A 21,114-nucleotide genomic window follows, 5' to 3' on the forward strand; every position below is an offset into this window, starting at 1 on the left:
TTGAAGCCTGAAGGATCTTATCAGTGCTGCCAGCGGACTAACATATATATTAAAAAGCGTGGGGCTGAGGGAGGACCCCTGAGACACCCCGCTCTGGAGGGCGAAAGGCTTAGATCTATGCCACCCCAGATCTACTGTATGTATTCTGTCGGCCAGAAAAGATTTCAGGAGGCTCCAGGCCCTACCCTGCACACCCGCCAGCAATAATCGGTCCATCAAAACAGCGTGATGGACCGTATTGAAGGCTGCTGACAGGTCCAGTAGAATCAGGACCGCCACGCCTCCCTGATCGACCGCTACTCTAACCTCCTCAGTGGCTTTGATAAGAGCTATGCTGTGTCCTGCATGAAAGCCGAACTGAGTGGGATCAAGTGCGTTGGTACTCTGAAAAAAGTGCTGAGTTGCCCATTGATGGCCTTCTCTATCATCTTCGCTGGCAGCGAGAGTCGTGATATGGGTCTGTAATTATTGGGATAATTTTTATCCAGATTCGGTTTTTTAATCAGCGGAAGAATTGAATCTGATTTCCAGGTTCTGGGATATTGGCCTGAGTCAATGCTGGTATTAAACAATGGTGTAAGGGTGGTCGCGATGACCTCAGGGATGTTTTTGATCACCGCCACTGGACAAGGGTCCAGGGGAGACCCGGACTAAGATGCCAACAAAAGGTTTATGACCTCCGTAGTATCCAGAGGTTTAAAACCCTCTGGCCTATATGATGCAGACGTGGCCACTGACATAGGATTGGCTGCCACGTCACCCACCTCTCCTTGAGAGTTGGAAAAGGAGGAAAAGATAGCTTCCACCTTGTTAAGAAAGAAGGAGGCTAGCGATTCACACAGTGCTGGGCTACTATGCAAGTTAGATTTGGTGGGAATAGTAAGGTTGGTGATTAATCACAAGCAGTCTCAATCCACCTCGAGTACACCGCTGCTGCCTCATCTATACTTGATGGGAGATTTGAAGTAGTTAACGTCAGAAAATTCCCCATGTCAGTGCTATCTATGTTTTTCCAAGCCCGTTTAGCTATGTTCTCCTTGGGCTTGGATTTGGACTGGTTGTGAGGCGTCTGCGAAAGAGTGAAAATTATGGTGGCATGATCCGACCATGGGAGTGGCAGTATTTCTGACAGGGAGAGACCGGTGTTGTTAGAAAATATGCCATCCAAGGTATACCCCGCAACATGTGTAGGGTCAACTACCTGCTGCTCGAGACCCCCTCCGCTCATTAATTGCTTCAGTCTCATATTGTCCCAATCTGAGGAGTCCTCCAGATAGAAGTTGAAGTCTCCCATGATAGTGAAGGAGTTCTCACACAGTCCCTCCTCCAAAAGAGTACTAATCGAGTCAAGAAATGTGCCTCTGGGGCATGGAGGGCAGCATATTGGCATCACTTTGAAAGTATCCTGGGGGAAAATCGTACGCTAAGTGACAGCGTTTCACAGGATGGATTGGAGGCTGTCGAGAATATGGGCTCCAGGCTATTATGATAGATAACAGCCAACCCTCCACCTCTTCTTAAAGGTCTGTCCAGCATGTGGCACAAAAAAATCAGTGAGCAGGGCTTTGAAGATATCAGGTCCTGAGGTATTATCCGTCCATGCCTCCGTTATAAATGCCATCATGAATTTGTGATCTTTGATAAAAAGGCAGAATTCCATGCTGTGTTTTATCAAAGACCTGGCATTTAAAAGCAGACATTTAAGTGTGAGCGGTTTCACAGAGCTTCTTTGAGCCATCTGCCTGCTTAAAGGAAAAATTGCTAGGACGGGCCAAAATGTGAGGGAGGGGTCGATGACAGTTAGTGCACGCCACTGCCAAATCTCCCGGCATGATACTGGGCATACACCTAGGACAGCATGCCTTCCCACCCTCCGGGTCCAGACTCCTAAGGAAGTTTCTGGAATATGTCAGTATATCTGACCTGACAGAGCCAGAGGGACTGGCCCTGAGCCCGGTCCGAGCGCGGACAGGTACATACGGGCTTACCTTAGGTGAGCCGTTGGCACGCCAGCGGCTCGCCCGCTGCACAGTTACGCCAGCGTGCATCTTAACCTCATCGCTGCTTATGACGGAGTGGTTCCGTCATGCGCGTTGGTCGCGCTGTGCGCATGACGGAACCGCTCCGTCACGGCCCCGCCCATGCACGAACCCTTCAGCACAGCGCGGTAATCCGCGCCGCGCTGAAGGGGTTAAGTAAAAGTAAAGGACTACCCCGCCCAAAAGCAGCTGAGTTCCCCACCCCCCTGTCCCACAAATCAGCCAGGCGGCGTCAGCGAGGGATTCCAGGAGAACGAGTCCCCGTGCCGTAATACAAACAATGCGCAAAGGTAACAGTAGGTAAAATGTTTGCAGGCAGCACAGAGCAATTTCAGAGCAACACACTTAGAAGCGCGTCCTGGCGCGTATTGCACACAACCCGTGAATCCAGGGAGACGGCGCTTATAGACAAGAAGGAGCATCTGAAGTACTGGCAGTAAGGATGCAGCTCAAATGCAGTGTGGTCCAAAATTGTATTTTCCTTATTGTATAACATTTCACATTATTTCAATTGTGATAACGTATGATACACATTAAAACTGGGTTACAAAATATCATATGTCAACTAAAGAACAGAGGCCAGAGATGTACAGCTTTTCGAGGTTCAGGTACAGTTCAGAGTCACTACCAGCTTTAAACAGAAGAAGCAGTGTCTTGCTCAACCTATCGCTTTTTAGGTCTCGCCTGAGCCAGCGCTTTAGCGCTGCTCTCGCGAGAGCTTTTGTAAAAGGGGGATCTGGAAGTGCAAACTAGTGCTTTTCAGGCCTCCAAATACAGTGCATGTGCACCGGGCGCGCGCACCATTTGGCAGCCTGAAAAGCACTGCCTGATCACTTTCGCGGACACAGCCACCATCTGTCTCCTCCGTCACGGGTCATTAAGTTGCATTCTCCTCTGCCTCCGCCCGATCACTTTAACTTTCACTTTCGTGGCTTGTTACTTTTCCATTTGACATTCTTCTAGTCTCAGCCGTTTGGGCAGAGGCATGAGCCTGGAGCTTCACGCCCAGACCCCTCTTGTGTGCTGGTTCTGCTACTGCAGGCAATGTGTGACAGCGCGGAGGGCCTCTCTCACTGTCTCTGTGTTTTTAACTGCTTAGGTTGAGGTCGAGGGGCACTGCAGGCTCCGCGATATGTCGGGCGGCAGGGCAGCTTGTATTTACAAAGGTGTTTTAAACTCTGTCGGGGACTGCCTCTTTGCAAGTCACTGTCACCATGGCTGGGTGGGTTGAATCGAGCAACTGCTGGGTGGTGCTGCAGCCACTACTCCTCCCAGACCAGGGCAGTCTCCCTGATGCTGAGGGCCAGTAGGCACTGGAGATTCCAGGGCGGGCATTTATTCAATGCCGGTGCGGCCTCGGTCTTTTCCCCTGCTGGCGGGGTGCCACAATCGACTGCTGCCAGAAAACCTGTACGCCGGAGCGCCTCTTGTCGTACCTCTGACTACATGTGGGCCTCGTGATGTTTTGCATGACCTCATTACGTGGGCGCTCCTCCCTCCTCCTCCTCCTCTAACCGGGGGGATGGTGGCAGGTGGGGGCAGCTTACTGGTACCTCATTAGGTAGGGGTCATGGCATGTTGTGGGCCCCATCATACCTTGATGGGCCAAAGTGCATCGGTCATCGGTGTCCTGCGGATAGCGCTGTATATGTTTCTTTATGCTGCCCGCCAACTCACACAGCCTCTCAGCAGACAGACAGCAGCTGTTGTGGGGAGGTGATGGAGGCAAACGAGCACGAATTCCTCCCTTAGGCGAGGAAAAGGTTCACTCTCTTCTTGGGGCAATATGACTTCTTCACCGAACAGGCAATCGCAGCAGTACTGATGTACATATCCTCCTCCTGCACGGCAGTTAGCAGTAGGTCAGCACGATAGGGACCCGTCTCAGCACCTACTTTTAACAAGCATTTGCAATGCATTAGGTCTCGCATTTACGCGAGTTTGAGCTATTGACATTGCAAATAACAATGCCTATTGGCATTGTCATTTACAATGCCAATAGCTTTAACTCGTGTAACTGCGAGACCTATTGCATTGCAAATGCTTGTTGAATTTGGTTCCTTTGTCCCATTTAAAATGTGAAAGCAGCATCCTAGGGTAGATTCTTAATTTTATGCACTAGTGAACTTTTATATGTTCATTTATTTTGAGCCATCATTTGTCACACAAGAAGCAATTGACAGAGTGGAACCTCTCATCCCGAGATCAGCCGCGGCCGCTGCAGGTAAGAGCGATGAGGAGGTAAGGCAAGGTGGGGGGGATTTCGAGAGACGACCACAGGGGAAAATTAAAGAAATTATACATTTTCCCTTTTGGTCGTCTCTCTCTTATCCCCCCCCCCCCCGCCCCCACTTGGCCCTCCCGCTTCACCGCTCTTGCCTGCAGTGGCCGCCTGAGATAAATCTTCCACCGGTGTGCTTTATAATAATGTCCCTATTACTGTTAGCCTTTCAATGGTTAACATCATTTCCAAATTTTAAAAGGTGAAGAGGGATGTTACCACTAATCTGTTTGGCTGCATCATGGGTTCAGTACTCCTTATTTAAGGGTGTCGGATTCTGGATAGGAGTCACACAATTGTTGCCTATTTTCTGTCCGGTAAAGGAAACATATCTGCTGATATAGGACTATAGAGTAGCTTAGAAATACATAACAGTATTAGTTATGTATGATAGTTTCAATGACATGCGTGTGTGAAGAGTATGTTCAAATTGTAGACTTGATGGTTATGACAGAATACCTACAGTTATTGAGATCACATATTGGTCTGCTGCATGCCCATTTTATTAAATCCATATGGTAACTATTCTTAAATCAGCTGAATCATTTCTGTAAAGTACTTCAAAAAGTAAGTCCGCTTTGGGCACCTTTTAAAATCTGGAGATCTAGATTTCCTATTTCTGAATGTTTCTTGTGATTGTGAACATGGTTCATGTTACCTTTATATGTAGGTGTTGTGTCTAATTTTCCTCCATGAGTTTGCCTTCTTTCCACAGGCCTTACTGGGACCATTGGCGATACTTCATAAGGATTATAATCTTGCTTGTAGGTAGTTCCAAGATCAATATGACCAGGTTTTGGTTGGTAGACTTCATGCACACGGACAGGACGATTTACTGTATCATATGGCATATAATCTGACCTAAAATAAGGTGGAAATATGCAAAATTTCACAATGAAAGTTGGTATATCAGTACATTATATGTGCAATATGAACATATTTTCAAGCATTTTTGTATTAACATACAGTAATGAAGGTAACTTTTATTCCTCACCACCATGCTGTACAAACAGTGCGGAAGTGTCAATGAACTATCCAACCTCTTAAATGGTCACAACCTAATTTAATTGCACCAAATCTAAGCAAAACCTGACTACCAGTGATTATTTGTGTTAATTTACTCCTGGCATTCAAGAGGCAGACTGGAAGAAGGAGGAGATATGTACTCACTAGTCACAAGCTCTTTATGCCACTCTGTTTGTAAGCAGTAATTCTTAAGAGCACGAATAAAGTCTGAGGAAAAGTGGCTGTTGTCTGGAGCTCGAAATGCAAGTTAGCATTAATTTTTAGGACCATGTAAGGAGGTCGGAGGTTATGGTACATCTACCAAAATGTCACATTTCTCATTTGCCCACTTACTGAACAGATGACATGCCAAATCACAGGAGTGACTTAAACTGCCAATGAAACAATGGTAGCCCCAACAGATAATACTGTGATGCAGCCTAGGTGGAAGGAGAAATTTCCCTGTGCGTAGGTAACATTAATTTCTTGCAAATGAAACCCCCTCATATTCAACCCAAATGCAAAGTTCACCATGACACCTTGGTAGAGTACAACTTCCTCTTCGCCCTCCCCCCCCCCCAAAACACTGCCCACATTAAAAGTGAGAGAAGCTCCAGGGGAGAAATATTCTTCATGGAAATAGACAAGCCAGATTCACAAACTCCATTGTGTAGTACATAAAGGAGCTCTACAAAATGCAATTCACAGAACTACAGCCGTAGATACCTCTCCTATTTTTTTTGTGCTGAGAACTCCAACACATGTGCCGAGATAACCGAACACATATGTATTCGATTTTGTCGTCAGTTTGGGAGGGATTAAGGAAGGGCCAGCAAAATTGGGGACACTTACTAATAAATGAGATAGTTTTAGAGAAATATAAGGAGGGGTTTGGGAGGGACATGCTAATACAAAGAACACTGAGCTGCAAAACAATATGACAATTGCAAATCACAGAATACACTTCGGAAGTTCCTGCAACCCTAAAGGTGCCAAACAATTGTATAACAATTGTTTAACACTTGTATATAATTGTATTCTTTAATGTAATCAAATACATGTTAAAAAGTGCAATAACCTTTCAAACTTCGTTTTGAAATGTAAAACGTTATTAAATCAATTATGCAATGTTTAACCAAGTTTACTAAATATTAAATATAAAAGTTAGTAAGGATGAGCATTTCTTTTTAAATCGTTGGTCAAAATTATTATTTATAATTTAATTAATATATTTACTTTTTTATTGTGAGCAGAATTAAAACTTACAAAGAACAACTTTAACAATACAAGCAGTTATTATTACTTTATACAATTAAAATTCAATATATCGTCTTAACTTATAGCTGGAATCAATTTCCCGCCCTCTTCATCACATACAGATATAAATCCTGCACCTATCAAAAAGTGCAATGTGTGAATAATGAATAATAAAGTGCTGTGCAAAACCATTTTACCATAATCAAGTTGTTATATTCAGGCTTTCTAAGGGGGGGGACTAGTCCCTCATCCATCTTAAATACATAGAATAAAGTGCAGTGCACAGCAGCTTTTCAATAATAAAACATAATTGATCCACTAATAAATGTTACTCACCCCACTTCAATCTAAAATACTGAGCCTTTTACTTTCGATCTTATCCATAAATTTCCAAACTGCCAAACATTTCTTAGTAGCCCCTACCCTTTTTGCATATGCTTCCTCGAAAGTTTTAGTATGTTGCATTTTTCTATCCCAATCATGGTAGGTTGGAATTTTCGCTGTCCTTCAGTTCTGAAGAATCATGGAACGAGCCACCAAAGCAGAAATCGCTATAAATGTTTTCTCTCCTTTGGAGATTTGAGTATTCAAACTTTGCCTTATAAACCCAAACAATGCAACCTCTGGTTATGGTTTTAATTTTCTCTGAAAACCTTCATTAAAAGCGGAAAACACTTCCTACCAGAACTGGGTTAAAAACTGACATGTAAAGAAAATATGTATCCAGCCCCCCTGCCCCATGTGATGTCAGCTAAAGCACTTGTCCTCTACCTCTGGATACATCTCATGTAAGGCCCTTGGTGTGTAATAAGACATCCAACAGGATAAAAATGCCATTCTTTTCAGATTAGCAGCTCTTAATGTTTTATTACCATGCAGCGAAATCTCCTGCCACTCTAATTCTGAGAAAGTACACTGAGTTACTTGGGAGATTTTATCTAGAAACCTTGTTACTAAAGGGCTTTCCCTTTGATCTCGTAATAATCTATACCAATTTCCAATACCCCTTATTTTAGCTCTAAAAAGGTGGTAGTAGAGAGGCTGAAGCTATACTTAACGGGCAGCAACATTTATTTACAAATTGAGTAATCTGGAGAAAGCCAAAGAAATACAAATTGTAGCTGGTTCCAAATCTAGCCTTAATCTCCTGCCATTTTATTCATCTCCCCCAACCACAAAATGGCATAATTCCTTAAATCCTTTACTTTCCCAAAATCTTATCTGATTATTTCTGATATAAAGGCCCAATATTTTACACTCCGTGAGTTTAAAAAACTCATACCCCCCTGACTTCGCCTTCGTATGATAAAACAAACTTATTCTTTCCTCGAACCCCTGTAGTGTCTTATAACGAGCTTTTACCGACGTTTGGCCATTTTAATAAAAACTGGAGTCCGTGATTCTGCTTCCTGCAACATCTCATAAACAAAAAAGCTATCCAACGACTCCCTACCATGTAACATTCGAGCCATTAAATCCACAAAAGTTGCTTCATAGTAAGTTTGTATCTCTGGAAGTGCCAACCCCCCCTTGTCTGATATCGAGTTGAAGCACTGGAAGTCTCACTTGTGATGCTTTTTTCTTCCAAATAAATTGTCGAATCATAACTTCCAACTGTTTAAAATATGAGATATTAATTTTTATAGGGACATTCAAAAATAGAAATATTAGTAATGGTAGGATGGACATTTTTATAAGAGCTACCCTGTGGATTATTGTGAGTGGAAGAAGAGCCCATCTATCTAATAGATTCCTAATCTTGGTGGCCATTGCTATATAGTTTAATTAAAAAAGTTCCTCATTACTATTTGTAACTTAGATCCCTAGATATCGGATAGGATCAGGATTGGGCTTGCTGTTGCAGAGACTCAGGCAGAATTTGACTACTTGCATTGAGTAATAAAATTTCCGTTTTATTATGGTTAATTTTATACCCTCCAATACCTGCGAACGTCATAAATTCTGTCAAAGTTGTCCTGATGTTTTGTTCCTCTGGACTAAGGTAAAGAATAATGTAATCTGCAAACAGTTTTAGTTTGGGAACTCCTTCCAAAGGCACTTGTATCTGCAGATGAATATATTTACATTATTTTGTTATTTAATACACATTTAATTTGAGGACTTAATGTGCTGCAATTTTTTTTATTACTTCCAAGATAATAATAATGTATATAATAAAGTCAAATATGTTCATTTATTTTGTAAGCTTTATTAAAGTTCCCTATTTCTATCCAGCCAGGTAGAATGTAAAGTACAGTTGTAAAGTTACTTCTAGTAACTTTATGCTCGTAAATACAATCTTACGTGGTTCTAACCCCTCATTTGAGGTAGAGAAGACACTCCCAAATGCTAAATAGCAAAAAGTAGTGAGTTTCACTTTGGTGCAGTTGGAAATATACAAATCTATATCTACCACTGTCAGTCAGGCCTGATAACTCTAAATTTGGCTACTGGGGTGTTACCATCATTACCATTGCCACCCTAGCAGCATGCCAGACAATAAATTAGTCCGTCGGTTCAACTAATGACTGGGATTTTGACAGGGAATTACTATGGATGCACACCCAAATCAGTGTGGGCGCTATGTACATAGAGGGAAATATTTTTCATGTTTTAAGGAAAAATTGCCACATCTAGGGAGATGTAAGAGAGCCAGAGAATGCATTTCTTTATTTTCTCTAATAACACAAACCTTCTTCATTGGACTAGCTAAATAGTTCTCACCTTGACAATTGGATGGAGCCATCCTGTAAAATGTCTTTAAGAGTTAGACCTGCCGTCATAGATGTCCTACTCGTTCATTCTTCTGCATTTTATATTATGGCGTTGGTGGAGTCCATACACTTTTGGAACTTACAACAAACACAAGGTTTTTTTGATTAAGTAAAAAACAATTTTGTTTTTATTGACTGCCCTTCGCTCACTCACATGCCTATGCTGGCCTCAGGAGTGCAGCATCACTCACCCACACCCTGTATGACACTAGCTTTGTCACATTATTACAAATCTGGAGGCAAGGTAGGAAAACATTCCCATTTCCCTTGTTATATGACAGAGAATGGTATCTGAGGTATAAATAGACGTATGACCAAAGACTTTTTCATATAAAAATTAACATTCATTCACACAGAACAAACACACACTCTGTAGGTTTTATTCCACTGAATATGCACATATTTACTTAAATGTTGTTATTCCTTCCATTTTCCCTTGGTTCCTCTGGTATTCCTGCTTTGGTTTAAGGCTCTGTGTAGGCTGGATGTTTCCATATAAGGGATACTTTTCCACATATTCACTTAAGAGGCATGACTGTCCATTTTTCTCAAAGATCTTGGTCGGATTATGAGGACAGTGATGGCGCCTGTGGGGAATAAACCAAAAGATGGGTATACAATTAAGGAAACTTTTTTTTTGAGTCAATAGCATCATTCCTTTAAACGTAATTTACTTTTTACAATAACAAATGGATCTGCCAATTCTCTGTCTCATTGGGTTTAAAATTGCATACTGTTTCAATGCTGCATACTTTTCGAGAAGATACTGTTAGACTTATTTTGCTTGCTAAATGATAGCTTATTCCTCCCACCAAAAAAAGAACCAGCCCCGATTTTTTCTGCAAAAACAGGCAGCCTGCGGGCAGGGTCGAGGACGCAGAAGGACGGGCCCGCAGGAATATCTTGCGCTTTGTGGGGTTTCCGGAGGGCTGCGAGGGGAAGAACATGGAGCGCTTTCTCTCCCAATGGCTGGAGGGCTGGCTCCCGCCTGAATCGCTGTCCCGCTGCTTCGTGGTTGAGCGGGCGCACTGGGCACTTATCCAGCCGGTGGGGGCCCGTCCGCGGCCAGTCATTGCTAAAATCCTGAACTATCATGACAGGGATGTCATTCTCCGCCAAGCTAGAGAGAAGGAGCCTCTTCAGTTTGAAAACTCCCGTATCCTCATATTCCCAGACTATACGCGTATGGTCCAGCAGCAGCGCCAGTCTTTCCTGGCGGCCAAGGCCAGGTTGCGAGAGCTTCATCTATCCTACGCTCTTCTCTATCCAGCACGCCTGAGGGTTGTCTATGAGTCCTGAACATTGTTCATTGAATCGCCGGAGGAAGTATTTAAATGGACGGATGAGACAGTAAAGCTGCGTCCTCATACACCCCCTGGTAGGGAATCAGACTCATCCCAGAATGAGGCGGCGGGAAACAATTCAACGAGACAGCGGCGTTCCAGATCCCGCCGTCGCAATAAGTCCGGGGGGGCCCGGCGTGGGGCTGGGCCGGAGGCAAGCCGTCCGCCGGCTGGATCCTGAGGGCCCGGGAGCTCCCTGGGCTCAGGTCTTATTGGTCTCTGCGTCATGGACTAGCCATCGGCTGCTTCATCTTCCTTTGTGCATGGGGTTGCCTTGGCCCGGGAGAATGATGTGAAGGGCAGATACCACCGTAGCAGGTTGCGGTGGGGATTCTGGGGTTTAGTTGTGGGAGGCAAGTTGGGGATCCATTGGTTGGGAACTCCTGAGGTTCATGGTTGGGGCCTTGGGAAGTCTCTCACCGCGACAGGTACTTCAATGTTTGTGAGATATGGGGTGGGGGAGGCGGGGTTGGGGGGTATGTTGGGTAATTTGGGGCTTAAGTTAGGGGTTGACCGCACCTTAGTACAGAGCTGGGCATGGGCGGGGACGGACGCCGGAGTCCTTTCGTGGCCATCATGTCACGGTTATGTTCCCCATGGCGGCAGATTCCCGGGGGTCTAGTGGGCGATTAGCCACAATAAAAGTGTTGAGCTGGAATGTCCGGGGCGCCCTAGATAAGATCAAGAGGGGGGCGATCCTGCAGTACGCGAAGAGGGCCTCTGCGGATGTGCTGCTCCTACAGGAGACGCACCTGTTGGGGACGAAAGTGCTATGTCTCCAACGCTATGGATACACACAAGTGTTTCATTTGGGGTTTGTTCAGGGTTCCAGGGGTGTGGGTATACTGGTACATAAGCGGGTTCCATTTACGCATCATCGGACTTGGGCAGACACACATGGGAGATATATCTTTGTTATGGGGCGGATAGGGGCGGAACAGGTGGTTTTTGGTAGTGTATACGCCCCCCCCCCCCTGTCCTGGACATATGCTGAACAACTCATGGCGCACTGGGCGGACATCTCGGAGGTTCTGGGGATTATAGGGGGGGACTGGAATGATGTGATGGATCTCCCTAGGGACCGACAGTCAGGGGGAGAGGGGAGGGTGGACGGACGAAACTCAATGCGCTGGTCGGTGGCCTAGCATGGGTGGATGCCTGGAGGCGATGCCACGGTACTGCCCGTGAATACACGTACCTGTCGGCGGTACATGGCTCCTTCTCCCGACTCGACTACATCTTCCTCTGTGGGGCCGCGGAGTCCCGGTTGGAGGCAGTGGAGATTCTTTCGCGAGGGCTATCGGACCATTCCCCGGTGTCTGCGGTCATACGGATGGGGGGCGTGGGGCGGTCGTTTCGCTGGCGGCTCTCGGTGTGGCATCTGCAACAAAACGACTATAGGGTGCATATGACTACGGCGGTAGATCAATATTTGTCACGGAATGTGGGATCCGTGTCCGGGGCGGACATGTTGTGGGAGGCGCTGAAGCCGACACTACGCGGATATCTCATACTGTGCGGCGGCCCGCTGCGAGCGCCGAGCGGGGCTGGTTCGGGAGGAGGCTGAGGTCATGGAGCTGGAGCGTAGGGGCCGGGAGGATGGGGGCGAGGTGTATCGTCGGCAGCTACTTTACGCACAGCAGACATACGGCTCTCTATTGCTTGACGAGGCACGCCAGGTTTGGCTAGCCGCTAGGAGCCGAGCATACCAATGGGGGGACAAGTTGGGTGCAATGCTGCACAGGCTGTGTCAGGGGGTGTATCATACCCAGGACCTGCCAGGGATAGTGGACCCAGGGGGCACGCCTCTTGTGGATCCAGGTGCGCTCGCCAATAGCTTCACTACATACTATGCAGGCCTATATAGTCCCTGCGAATGCCTCACGGAAGCGGAGGTGGAGTGGTTCCTGCGCGATCACCCTATCACGGCTTTGTCAGAGGCGGCAAGGACGGCATTGGATCTTCCGGGGAGGCGCTGGGTGGCCTGAACCCGGACAAGGCCCCGGGCCCGAATGGGTTCCCGAGTGAGTTCTTTAAGAAGTATTTCCTACAATTAGGTCCACATTATACGGCGGTGGTGGAGGAGGCCCGAGAGCGTGGATTGTTACCCCGGGACTGGAGGCATGCTGAGATTGTAGTGTTCCACAAGCCGGGCAGACCCCCGTAGGAGCACGCCTCGTATCGTCCGATCTCCCTCCTCAATGTGGAGGCAAAAATTCTGGCGAAAGCTTTGGCCAATCGTCTTCTGCCATACATCACCTCGTTGGTCAACCCGGGTCAGGCGTGGTTTATGCCCTCCCGTGCTACGCGACATAACATTCGGCGGTCCCATGTGGCGATCGCTGAAGTGCAGCGGTTGGGGGTTCCAGCAGCCCTGTTGTTGGCGGACATGGAACGGGCATTCGACTCCCTTAGCTGGCGATATATTTTCCTGCTGCTGCAACACTTGAACTTCGGCCCGCAGTTCATATCCTATGTGCGGCTTCTCTACACGGAGATTACGGCCTCGGTCAGGGTAGCGGGGGCGTCCTCAATGACGTTCCCCGTACGGCGTGGAACACACCAGGGGTGCCCCCTGTCCCCGTATCTGTTTGCCCTGGCCATGGAACCCTTGGCGGTGTGGGTGCGGATGGACGCGCAAATCTCCAGCTTTGAGTGGGAGAATGGACTGTCCAATCGTATAGCCCTCTATGCGGACGACATCCTCTTTTTTCTGACAGACCTTGACCGCACGGGGCCCCGGCTACTCCGTATTATGCAGATATTTGGTGAGACGTCGGGTCTCTTCATGAACCCCCGGAAGTCTACCCTGTGGGTATTGAGGGGTCCGACTCAGTTGCAAGGGTGGGCGTCTCCGATGCGGATTGCGGCGGGGGGCTTCAGTATTTAGGGGTGTTCTTGTCAACTACTCCGGCGGTTTCTTGGGAGTGTAATGTGGTGCCCGTTTGGGAGCGTGTTTGCCAAGACATTAAAGTGTGGACCCACATGCCGCTCACCATCTTCGGCCGGTCTGCGATTTTCAAGATGGTGGCCCTTCCCCGCCTTTTGTACCAGCTGCAGAATCATCTGTATGTGATTCCACCGGGCTGGTTCCGTCGGGTGAACTCGACCCTGGGTCAGTTCCTGTGGGAGGGTGGGGTGGTTCGGGTGGCCCTGCGGACGTGCTTCCTCTCAACCTATGAAGGGGGGTTGGCTACGTCCGATCTGCTCTCTTATTATCAGGCCTCCCACCTGCTAGTTCTGAATGAGTGGTGGTATGGGCATAGGGGGGACCCGGCATACGCAGTGGAGCGGCGGCTCATGGTCCCACACACACTACACACCCTGCTATATTCCGCCGTGCATCGGGTGCGCTTGCCACCAGTGACGCAGGTAATCTTTCAGATTTGGCGCCAGGCGCTGACACGAATTGGGTGGTGGAACGTGATCACGCGGGAAACCCCCCTGTGGCACTATGGGCGACTACCACAGATGGCGGCCCTGTCAGGGTTTGAGGGGTGGGCTCGGATAGGCATCTTCTCCATAGGCGATGTGGTGCGGGGGTGCGCTTTGAAGTCCTTCCAGGATCTTCAACAACAATTCAGCATGCCGCAGACACAGTTCTATAGGTACCTCCAGTTCCGTCATGCACTCTCCCCCAGCCTGGCAGTTCAGACTCCATAGCTGATTTTAGCCCAGTGGAAGCGAAGCTCTTCATGGGTGACTTACAAGAGCGGAAAATCTCCAAGATATACCGCACGCTTGTCATTCACAGCTCCCCCTCGATCCAGCATCTCAAGGGAAAATGGGAGGACGATGTTGGCCCCCTCGATGAGATGGACTGGACGGAGGCGTTGGCCTTGCCCCGGGGGACAGCCATAGCTATCCGGCTACGCCTCATTCAATTTAAATACCTGCACAGGGCTTATTTTACCCGTAGGAGACTGTGGCGGGCGGGCCTGATTGTTTCTCCGGAGTGTCTCAGATGTGGGCGGGAGGAGGGTTCCTTCTTTCACACAGTATGGCTCTGTGGGTCACTATCCCGTTTTTGGAGAGGGGTGTTGTCGTGCTTATCCGAGGTGCTGGGTTGGGATCTTCCCGCAGACACTAAGTTGACACTTCTGCACGTTATGGACGATATTGGTGGCAATATATATGAGAGACATTTGCTGCTGTTGGGCCTTACACTGGCCAAGAGGGATATCGCCCGGGCATGGAAGGCTCCGGCAGCTCCCTCTCTGAACGTATGGAAGAGGGGTCTGGACTTTAGCATGGGCTTGGAGCTCCCCATATTTGCAGCTAGGGGGTGTCCCCGTAAACATTACAAGATATGGAAGCATTGGGCAGACTACAGGTGTCTCCCCCTGGAGCCAGTTCCGGAGGAGTGGGAGGAGGCGTCCATCTAGTTCCCCCGGGGAGAGGGGGCGCGCGCAGGGACTAAGGTCGGAACTGTCTAGCTTATGCTCATACAGGATGCCGCTTGTTAGATATGGTATGGTGCGGTCGGGGGGGATCCGGGAGTTGGGGGGGGGGAGGGTTGGGGGTCTGTTTTTCAACTGAAGTGCATTTTCAAGTATCCTACTACTGTAAAATGTCAATGACATCATGGTTGCAATGCTTTGGCAGGTACCTCTGGGACTTCAGGGGCCTGCAATTTATGTGTTTGTTGACGAATAAAAACTATTTAAAAAAAAAAAAACAGGCAGCCTACAACAATTACCATGAGAATGTGTTACCACCGTTTACCAAAACCTCCCGGGCTTGTCCAGCTTACATATGATTGCAACTGTTGTTTCTTTATAGCAGTTTACTTCAGAGCGAGAGCCAGCCTTTGGCCAATTCACAGTGAAAGAGAAAGAAAAATGACCCTGTAGTTCATTTTTGTTAAATTAAAGGAACAGAGAGAAACTACATAGGAACTGTTCAACAAATGGACTCATCCAGTATAATCTTCTTGAAAACAAAAAGAATAGATGTAAAGAGGGCATATAGTTAACTTAACTCGGGTTCTCCTGGTCTCATCTGTCTGGTTAGCACATGAAATCTATTGCAGCCCTGTGATTACTTCTATCAAAATTTCCTTCTTTTCTTCTGACATTGACACACTTTTACCAATAGTTGCCAAAATTGTTGAGAGGCTTCTCACCCGTTCGATTTCTACATAATTAGAATGGCAACACCTACTGGCCAGTTTAGCCCCAGTGTGGGTACAGAGACTGCACTGGATGAAGGCATTGCCATCTGCCGCATTCTGCTTGACTTGACAGCCGCATTTGATATTGCTGACCATTGTATTTTATTCAGGTGAGTTCAAGAGGTGGGTTTATCTACAACAGTTTATACCAATTGTTTTCAGAAGGAAATTCAAACCATGATTTTTTCTCATAATTTAAAATATACATTACCAAAGCAAGATGGTCTTAGAGCCATTAAATATTAAGGGCGTGATTTATATCTCGGTAAACGGGTTACTCCATCACAACAGTGATGGATATCCCGTCAGCCGAAATATAAATCACATTGTAGCCTACACCTAAATCTGGCCCGGACTTTAAAAAGAGCGATAAGTATTGAAGCAGATTGTTCACACTGCCACGAATAGTTTATATGTTTGCTAATTCCACGATTTTATGAAGGATGTAACCTTATGTATGTCTGACTTTAGAACACAAATTCAGACAATTATTTTTCTACTTAGGTCAAACACTTTACCCATTGAATCAGTGCTAAGGCCTGTGCAAATACCCCCCACCAAAAATGTCTTGATGCGCTCCGCAATAAAGGGGTGCAGAATTTGACCCATATTTTGTATTCATGTCCTGTTCTGTTTATGCAACGTCAAATATTTTCATTTCTTCTCCTTAGGAAGGCGAAAGTATATTCCTAAAGGGATATTCTTGCTTTTATAAGATCTTCTTCAAATTGATGTTTATTACCGTATTGTTAATATTTGGGAAGTTTCTCGATTATTTCTTAATATTTTTGTTTCTTCTCTTTAACTGTTTTGTAAAGTAGTTTTTGTCTTAGTGTTTTTTTTTCTTTTGTCTGGATTGCTTGTTTTATGATATTGTTGACCTCGGTGGAGGTCTATATCAATATGATTTGACTTGGACAGTTTGTTTACTGATTTGCCTCTTTTCTTTCATGTAGTCTCTAATCCTTAATTCTTCCCACATATCGAGCTCTATCGTTTAGGGTTTTCTATGGGGATCCACAGGGCTCTTCACTTTCCTGAACACTGTTTAAATTCTATCTTTGGCCATTAGCTAACATTGTAAAAATATCTGGATTCAGAAGGTCTCTTAGATTGATGATACTCAGCTTATTATAGTGCTCAACATAGTCCTCACTCAAATTCAAGGAGAAATGACAGGGTGTCTTCTTACTATCCTTTGTTGATTGAATTCTAATTGTTTGAGATGGAATGGGTCTCAGGCTAGTATTGCAAATTACCTCTGTGCCCTCTGCCTGTTTTTCCTCCCTTTAATTTCCTCCCATCTGCAAAATTGTGTGGGCAATTCAACGATCAACTAGACTGGACTTGGGTTCAGAACGTGGTAGTGAACTTCCGTTTCAATATTGAAACGGAAGTTTACAAGTTATGGGGCAAAGAGCTGGCCAATCAAGACCTGATGCAAATATGGGGCAATTCATATGCTGCACTGCGTAAAGTAGTAAAACCTGCGCCATTAAAACAAAATCATTTGTTCAGTATCCATCGGGTATACTGGTCCCTGGAAAAACTATCGAAGGTAACTGGTAAAGAATATACATGTCCCAGATGTGCTCGGATGGAGGCGGATGACATACATGTATTTATGTCATGTCCAAAAATCACTTTTTTCTGGAACGCAATCAAGGCTTTCTTAGATGAAATCATTGGAATACAATTACACATGACAATTAGCTTAATCTTTTTTGGATCTGTTTTGGATCAAGAAACGCAAATTTCGGCAACAGAAGCCAATTTTTTATTTTACGCGGTTTTACTTGCAAGGCGGGAATTATGTAAACTGTGGAAAGCTCAGAATCCGCCGACTTTTCCTGAATATTTGAGGAGTGTTGTTTCTGTTAGTCAATCAGACATGGCGTGTGATCAAAAAAGTAAAGAGAGAGTGTGGGCTCCGTTGGTAGAGTGGAGAGAAAAAGAAACAGGAGTCCGATGATTACGCCATCTACTCTGCTGGTCAAATTATCTCCTTATCCTTCAGGGCTGGCATAGTGAGTTCAGAGATGGAATTGGGAGCAGTAGTATACTTGTGGGAGTTGGTGCAATGGTCTAGCTCTATGGTCTTTGGTCCGGGCCCCGCTCCCACTAAAAGAAAAGAGGACATAGACAGACGAGAGTATCAACCCATCAAGATAACTGGCATAATGAGGAGAACATTTTTTTTTTTTTTAAAAGAACGTGGTAGTGAGACTTGAATACTCTCTCAGGCAGTATGAAAGGCTTTCGGATGGTCAGAGAAATCTGTTTTGGCTTGCGGTTGAGAGATGAATTCAGTTTAAGTTGCTCCATTATCGTTAGCAATATATTCTCATCAGGCTTAGTTCACTGCCTATGCTGGTTCGGATTTTGTCAAAGTCAGGATAGGAGGTTGAGCCTTCCCTATTGCTTTCTCTACCCTTTGGAACTCTCTGCGCCTTCTCCTCCAGCGCTAAAAAATTATCAATTATTCAGAAAAGCATTCAACATTATTCTACTAAATTCTTTCAATGTTTCTGTAAATTAACAACTGTCTTGGCACTTAATAAATAGCTTAATTCATTCATTCAATTCATATTTTTGATAGTCAGGATTCGAAGAAACCGCACAACTAGTCAGAATTTCCTAGGTAGCCCAGAATACATATTCACCTAGATCTAGGGGATTTGATAAGTGGTAGGGAAGCAGTCATTCACAGATTCTATCCAACTCATACATTTCAAAATATAAAATACCACATTTTGCAATACGTTGACTTTCAGATCGTTTTTGCAATGCATGTCAGTCCTGGCAGTATACCCTGGTGTATAGAAACTGGAAGCTCAAATGGCTCTGGTGAGCACTATTAATTCACATCAGTCCATAATGTGTGCATCTACTCTTTCCATCACCTTGTCACCAGAACAAGGGCATATCTCAGTCAGTGAGATTCGGGGGGGGGGGGGGGTGAATTTCAAATTTCACAACTAAAAGAGCACTGGGCCATAGGGAGAATAGGTGGGATAGCCAATGTTCGGGATGGGCTGTTCCTATGAAGACAGGGTCAGTACTGATTTGCATTAAGTAGGCATCTGGGGCTGATTTAGAGTTTAGCAGACAGGGCACTCAATTGCAACAGAAGCAGAGTAAACTCAAGGTGCATCTGCCCAATTTTAAGACAGGTGGACAGCAAGTTTTATGTTGAAGGAGTAAAATTTACTCCATCGGTGTAAAACTTCCTCTGTTGGCCTGATCGATTAGGGGCTATCAGAGGCAGGCCAGATGCCCTATCTAAAGTGGACAGTAGAATGTTTTGTTTTTAACTGTCTGTCACTGCCAGGTATATCTAAACTGTGGGGGACAGAGAAAAAAAATATTCTCCCACACCATGAAAGGGAACTCACATTCTGGGGGGTCACTTGTTTTTTCCAAAAATCAACTGCCGCTTTAGGAGTTTCTTTTTGAAAATAAAAAAACTTTCGAAAAGTTTGATGGCCAGCGTCATGTTTTATGCAGGTGTCTGTCAACCCTTTCCTACACTGAGAGGAACCGCCATGACTGCGATTCCTGCCAATGTATAGAGATGTCCATGAGACTAGTGGACATTTCTAAAATTGGCGGGATGTAGACAGAGTCTTTCTCCACTCTGTCTGCTTTTCTGCCATCTGCCAAATCCTAAGTGTGGTGCGGCATCCCGGACTGACTCGGTTTCAGGCCGGCAGACAGTGAAACCCTGAAGGATATACCAGCGAGGAGCAGAAGCGGAACAGTTTGTACCTACTAGATCAGAGAGGCTTAATTGTGGGCCGGGTCTGTTAGTGGATCCGTGCGTCTAGGGGGAGTGTTAGCAAAAGATGGGCTGTGAGTTGGGGATCCATTAGTCGGGACGGACCGGGTCCTCCCATTGGGGGGCGCGGGCCGTACCCGCCGTGACAGAAACTTCATCTTGGTTGAGGTATGGGGTAGGGGGGTTTGTTGCAAAGAGGGTTGTTTTGTTTGTTGATCGCACTTCACTGCACAGATAGTGCACACCGGGTAGGATTCCACATCCCCACACATGCAGCTACAATACTACATGGCAGATATACCCCATAGGGAGCAAATATCCACGGGCTCTCTCCGTGGAAAGTGAGGGGAGCCCTCGATAAAATTTAACGTGGGGCCATTTTGCAACAGGCCAAGCGGGCGGTGGCGGATATCCTCCTACTCCTAGGGACAAAGGCCTTCAACGATATGGATATCAACAGGTGTTCCACTCCGGTTTTGTGAGGGGGTCCAGAGGAGTAGCTATCTTAGTTCATTGTAGGGTCCCCTATGTGCATAGTAGGCTTTGGACCGACACCCAGGGGCACTACATATTCTTACAAGGCAAGGTGGGAGAGGACTCCCTGATCCTGGGCAGCGTCTACGCTCCTCCTCCGCTACAATGGAGTCTGGTGGAGCGACTTATGGCTATATGGGTGGTCATGCCAGATGGAGTGGCTGTTATTGGTGGATATTGGAATGATGTCATGAATGTGGGCATGGACCGCTGGAGAGAGAGGAGGGTTTCAGAGGGAGGCGGCACCACACGACTGCATTCGCTGGCGACGGGACTTGACTGGGTTGATACCTGGCATCACTTGCATCGGGACGATCAAGTGTTTACTTACCTCTCGGCGGTTCATGACTCCTTCTCTAGAATTGACTACATGTCCCCCGAGTGATAGTGGGTAGGGTGATGAGGGCAGAGATTATACCGCGAGGTCTTTCAGACCATTCCCCAGTGGCCCTCACCATACAGATGGGGCAGAGGAGGCAACCGTTTAGGTGACGTCTGTCGGTGTGGCACTTGCAGAATGACGATTATAGGGAACGGATGAGCAATGCTATCGATGAGTATTTGAGAGTGAATGTGGGGTCTGTGATCAGGGCCGATTCTGTGTGGGAGGCGATGAAGCCTATATTGAGGGGAATAGATATATCCTGGTGCACAGCAGCTCACAGAACACGTAGGGAGGCACTTATCCAGGCTGAGGCGGGTATCGAAGATCTTGAGCTTCAGGGGCGAGAGGCAGGAGGCGGCCAGGCCAGGCGCCAATTGCTGTTTGCCCAACAAAATCATGCCGCGTTACTGCTAGACGAGGCCCGACAGGCCTGTCTGGCGACACGCAGCAGAGTGTATCAATGGGGGGACAAATCCAGCAAGATGCTCCACCGACTCCAGGGGGTGTATCATGCCCAGAGTCTACCGGGCATATTGGGCCCAGAG

At 46.4% G+C, this 21,114-nt stretch overlaps 1 protein-coding gene across 1 annotated transcript in view; it reads right to left on the reverse strand.

The window, feature by feature from the left end:
• SAXO2 (stabilizer of axonemal microtubules 2) overlaps positions 1-21,114 on the reverse strand; it is a 98,208-nt gene that overhangs the window by 27,699 nt on the left and 49,395 nt on the right. The window contains exons 2-3 of the mRNA XM_085644296.1: positions 9,764-9,943; positions 4,979-5,181 (exon numbers count right to left, since the gene is read on the reverse strand). Of these exons, the coding sequence (XP_085500422.1) occupies positions 4,979-5,181; positions 9,764-9,943 (383 nt within the window). The remainder of the gene's footprint in view (positions 1-4,978; positions 5,182-9,763; positions 9,944-21,114) is intronic.

Source organism: Triturus cristatus, chromosome 3_1, assembly GCF_964204655.1.
Source record: "Triturus cristatus chromosome 3_1, aTriCri1.1, whole genome shotgun sequence".
Lineage (NCBI taxonomy): Eukaryota > Metazoa > Chordata > Amphibia > Caudata > Salamandridae > Triturus > Triturus cristatus.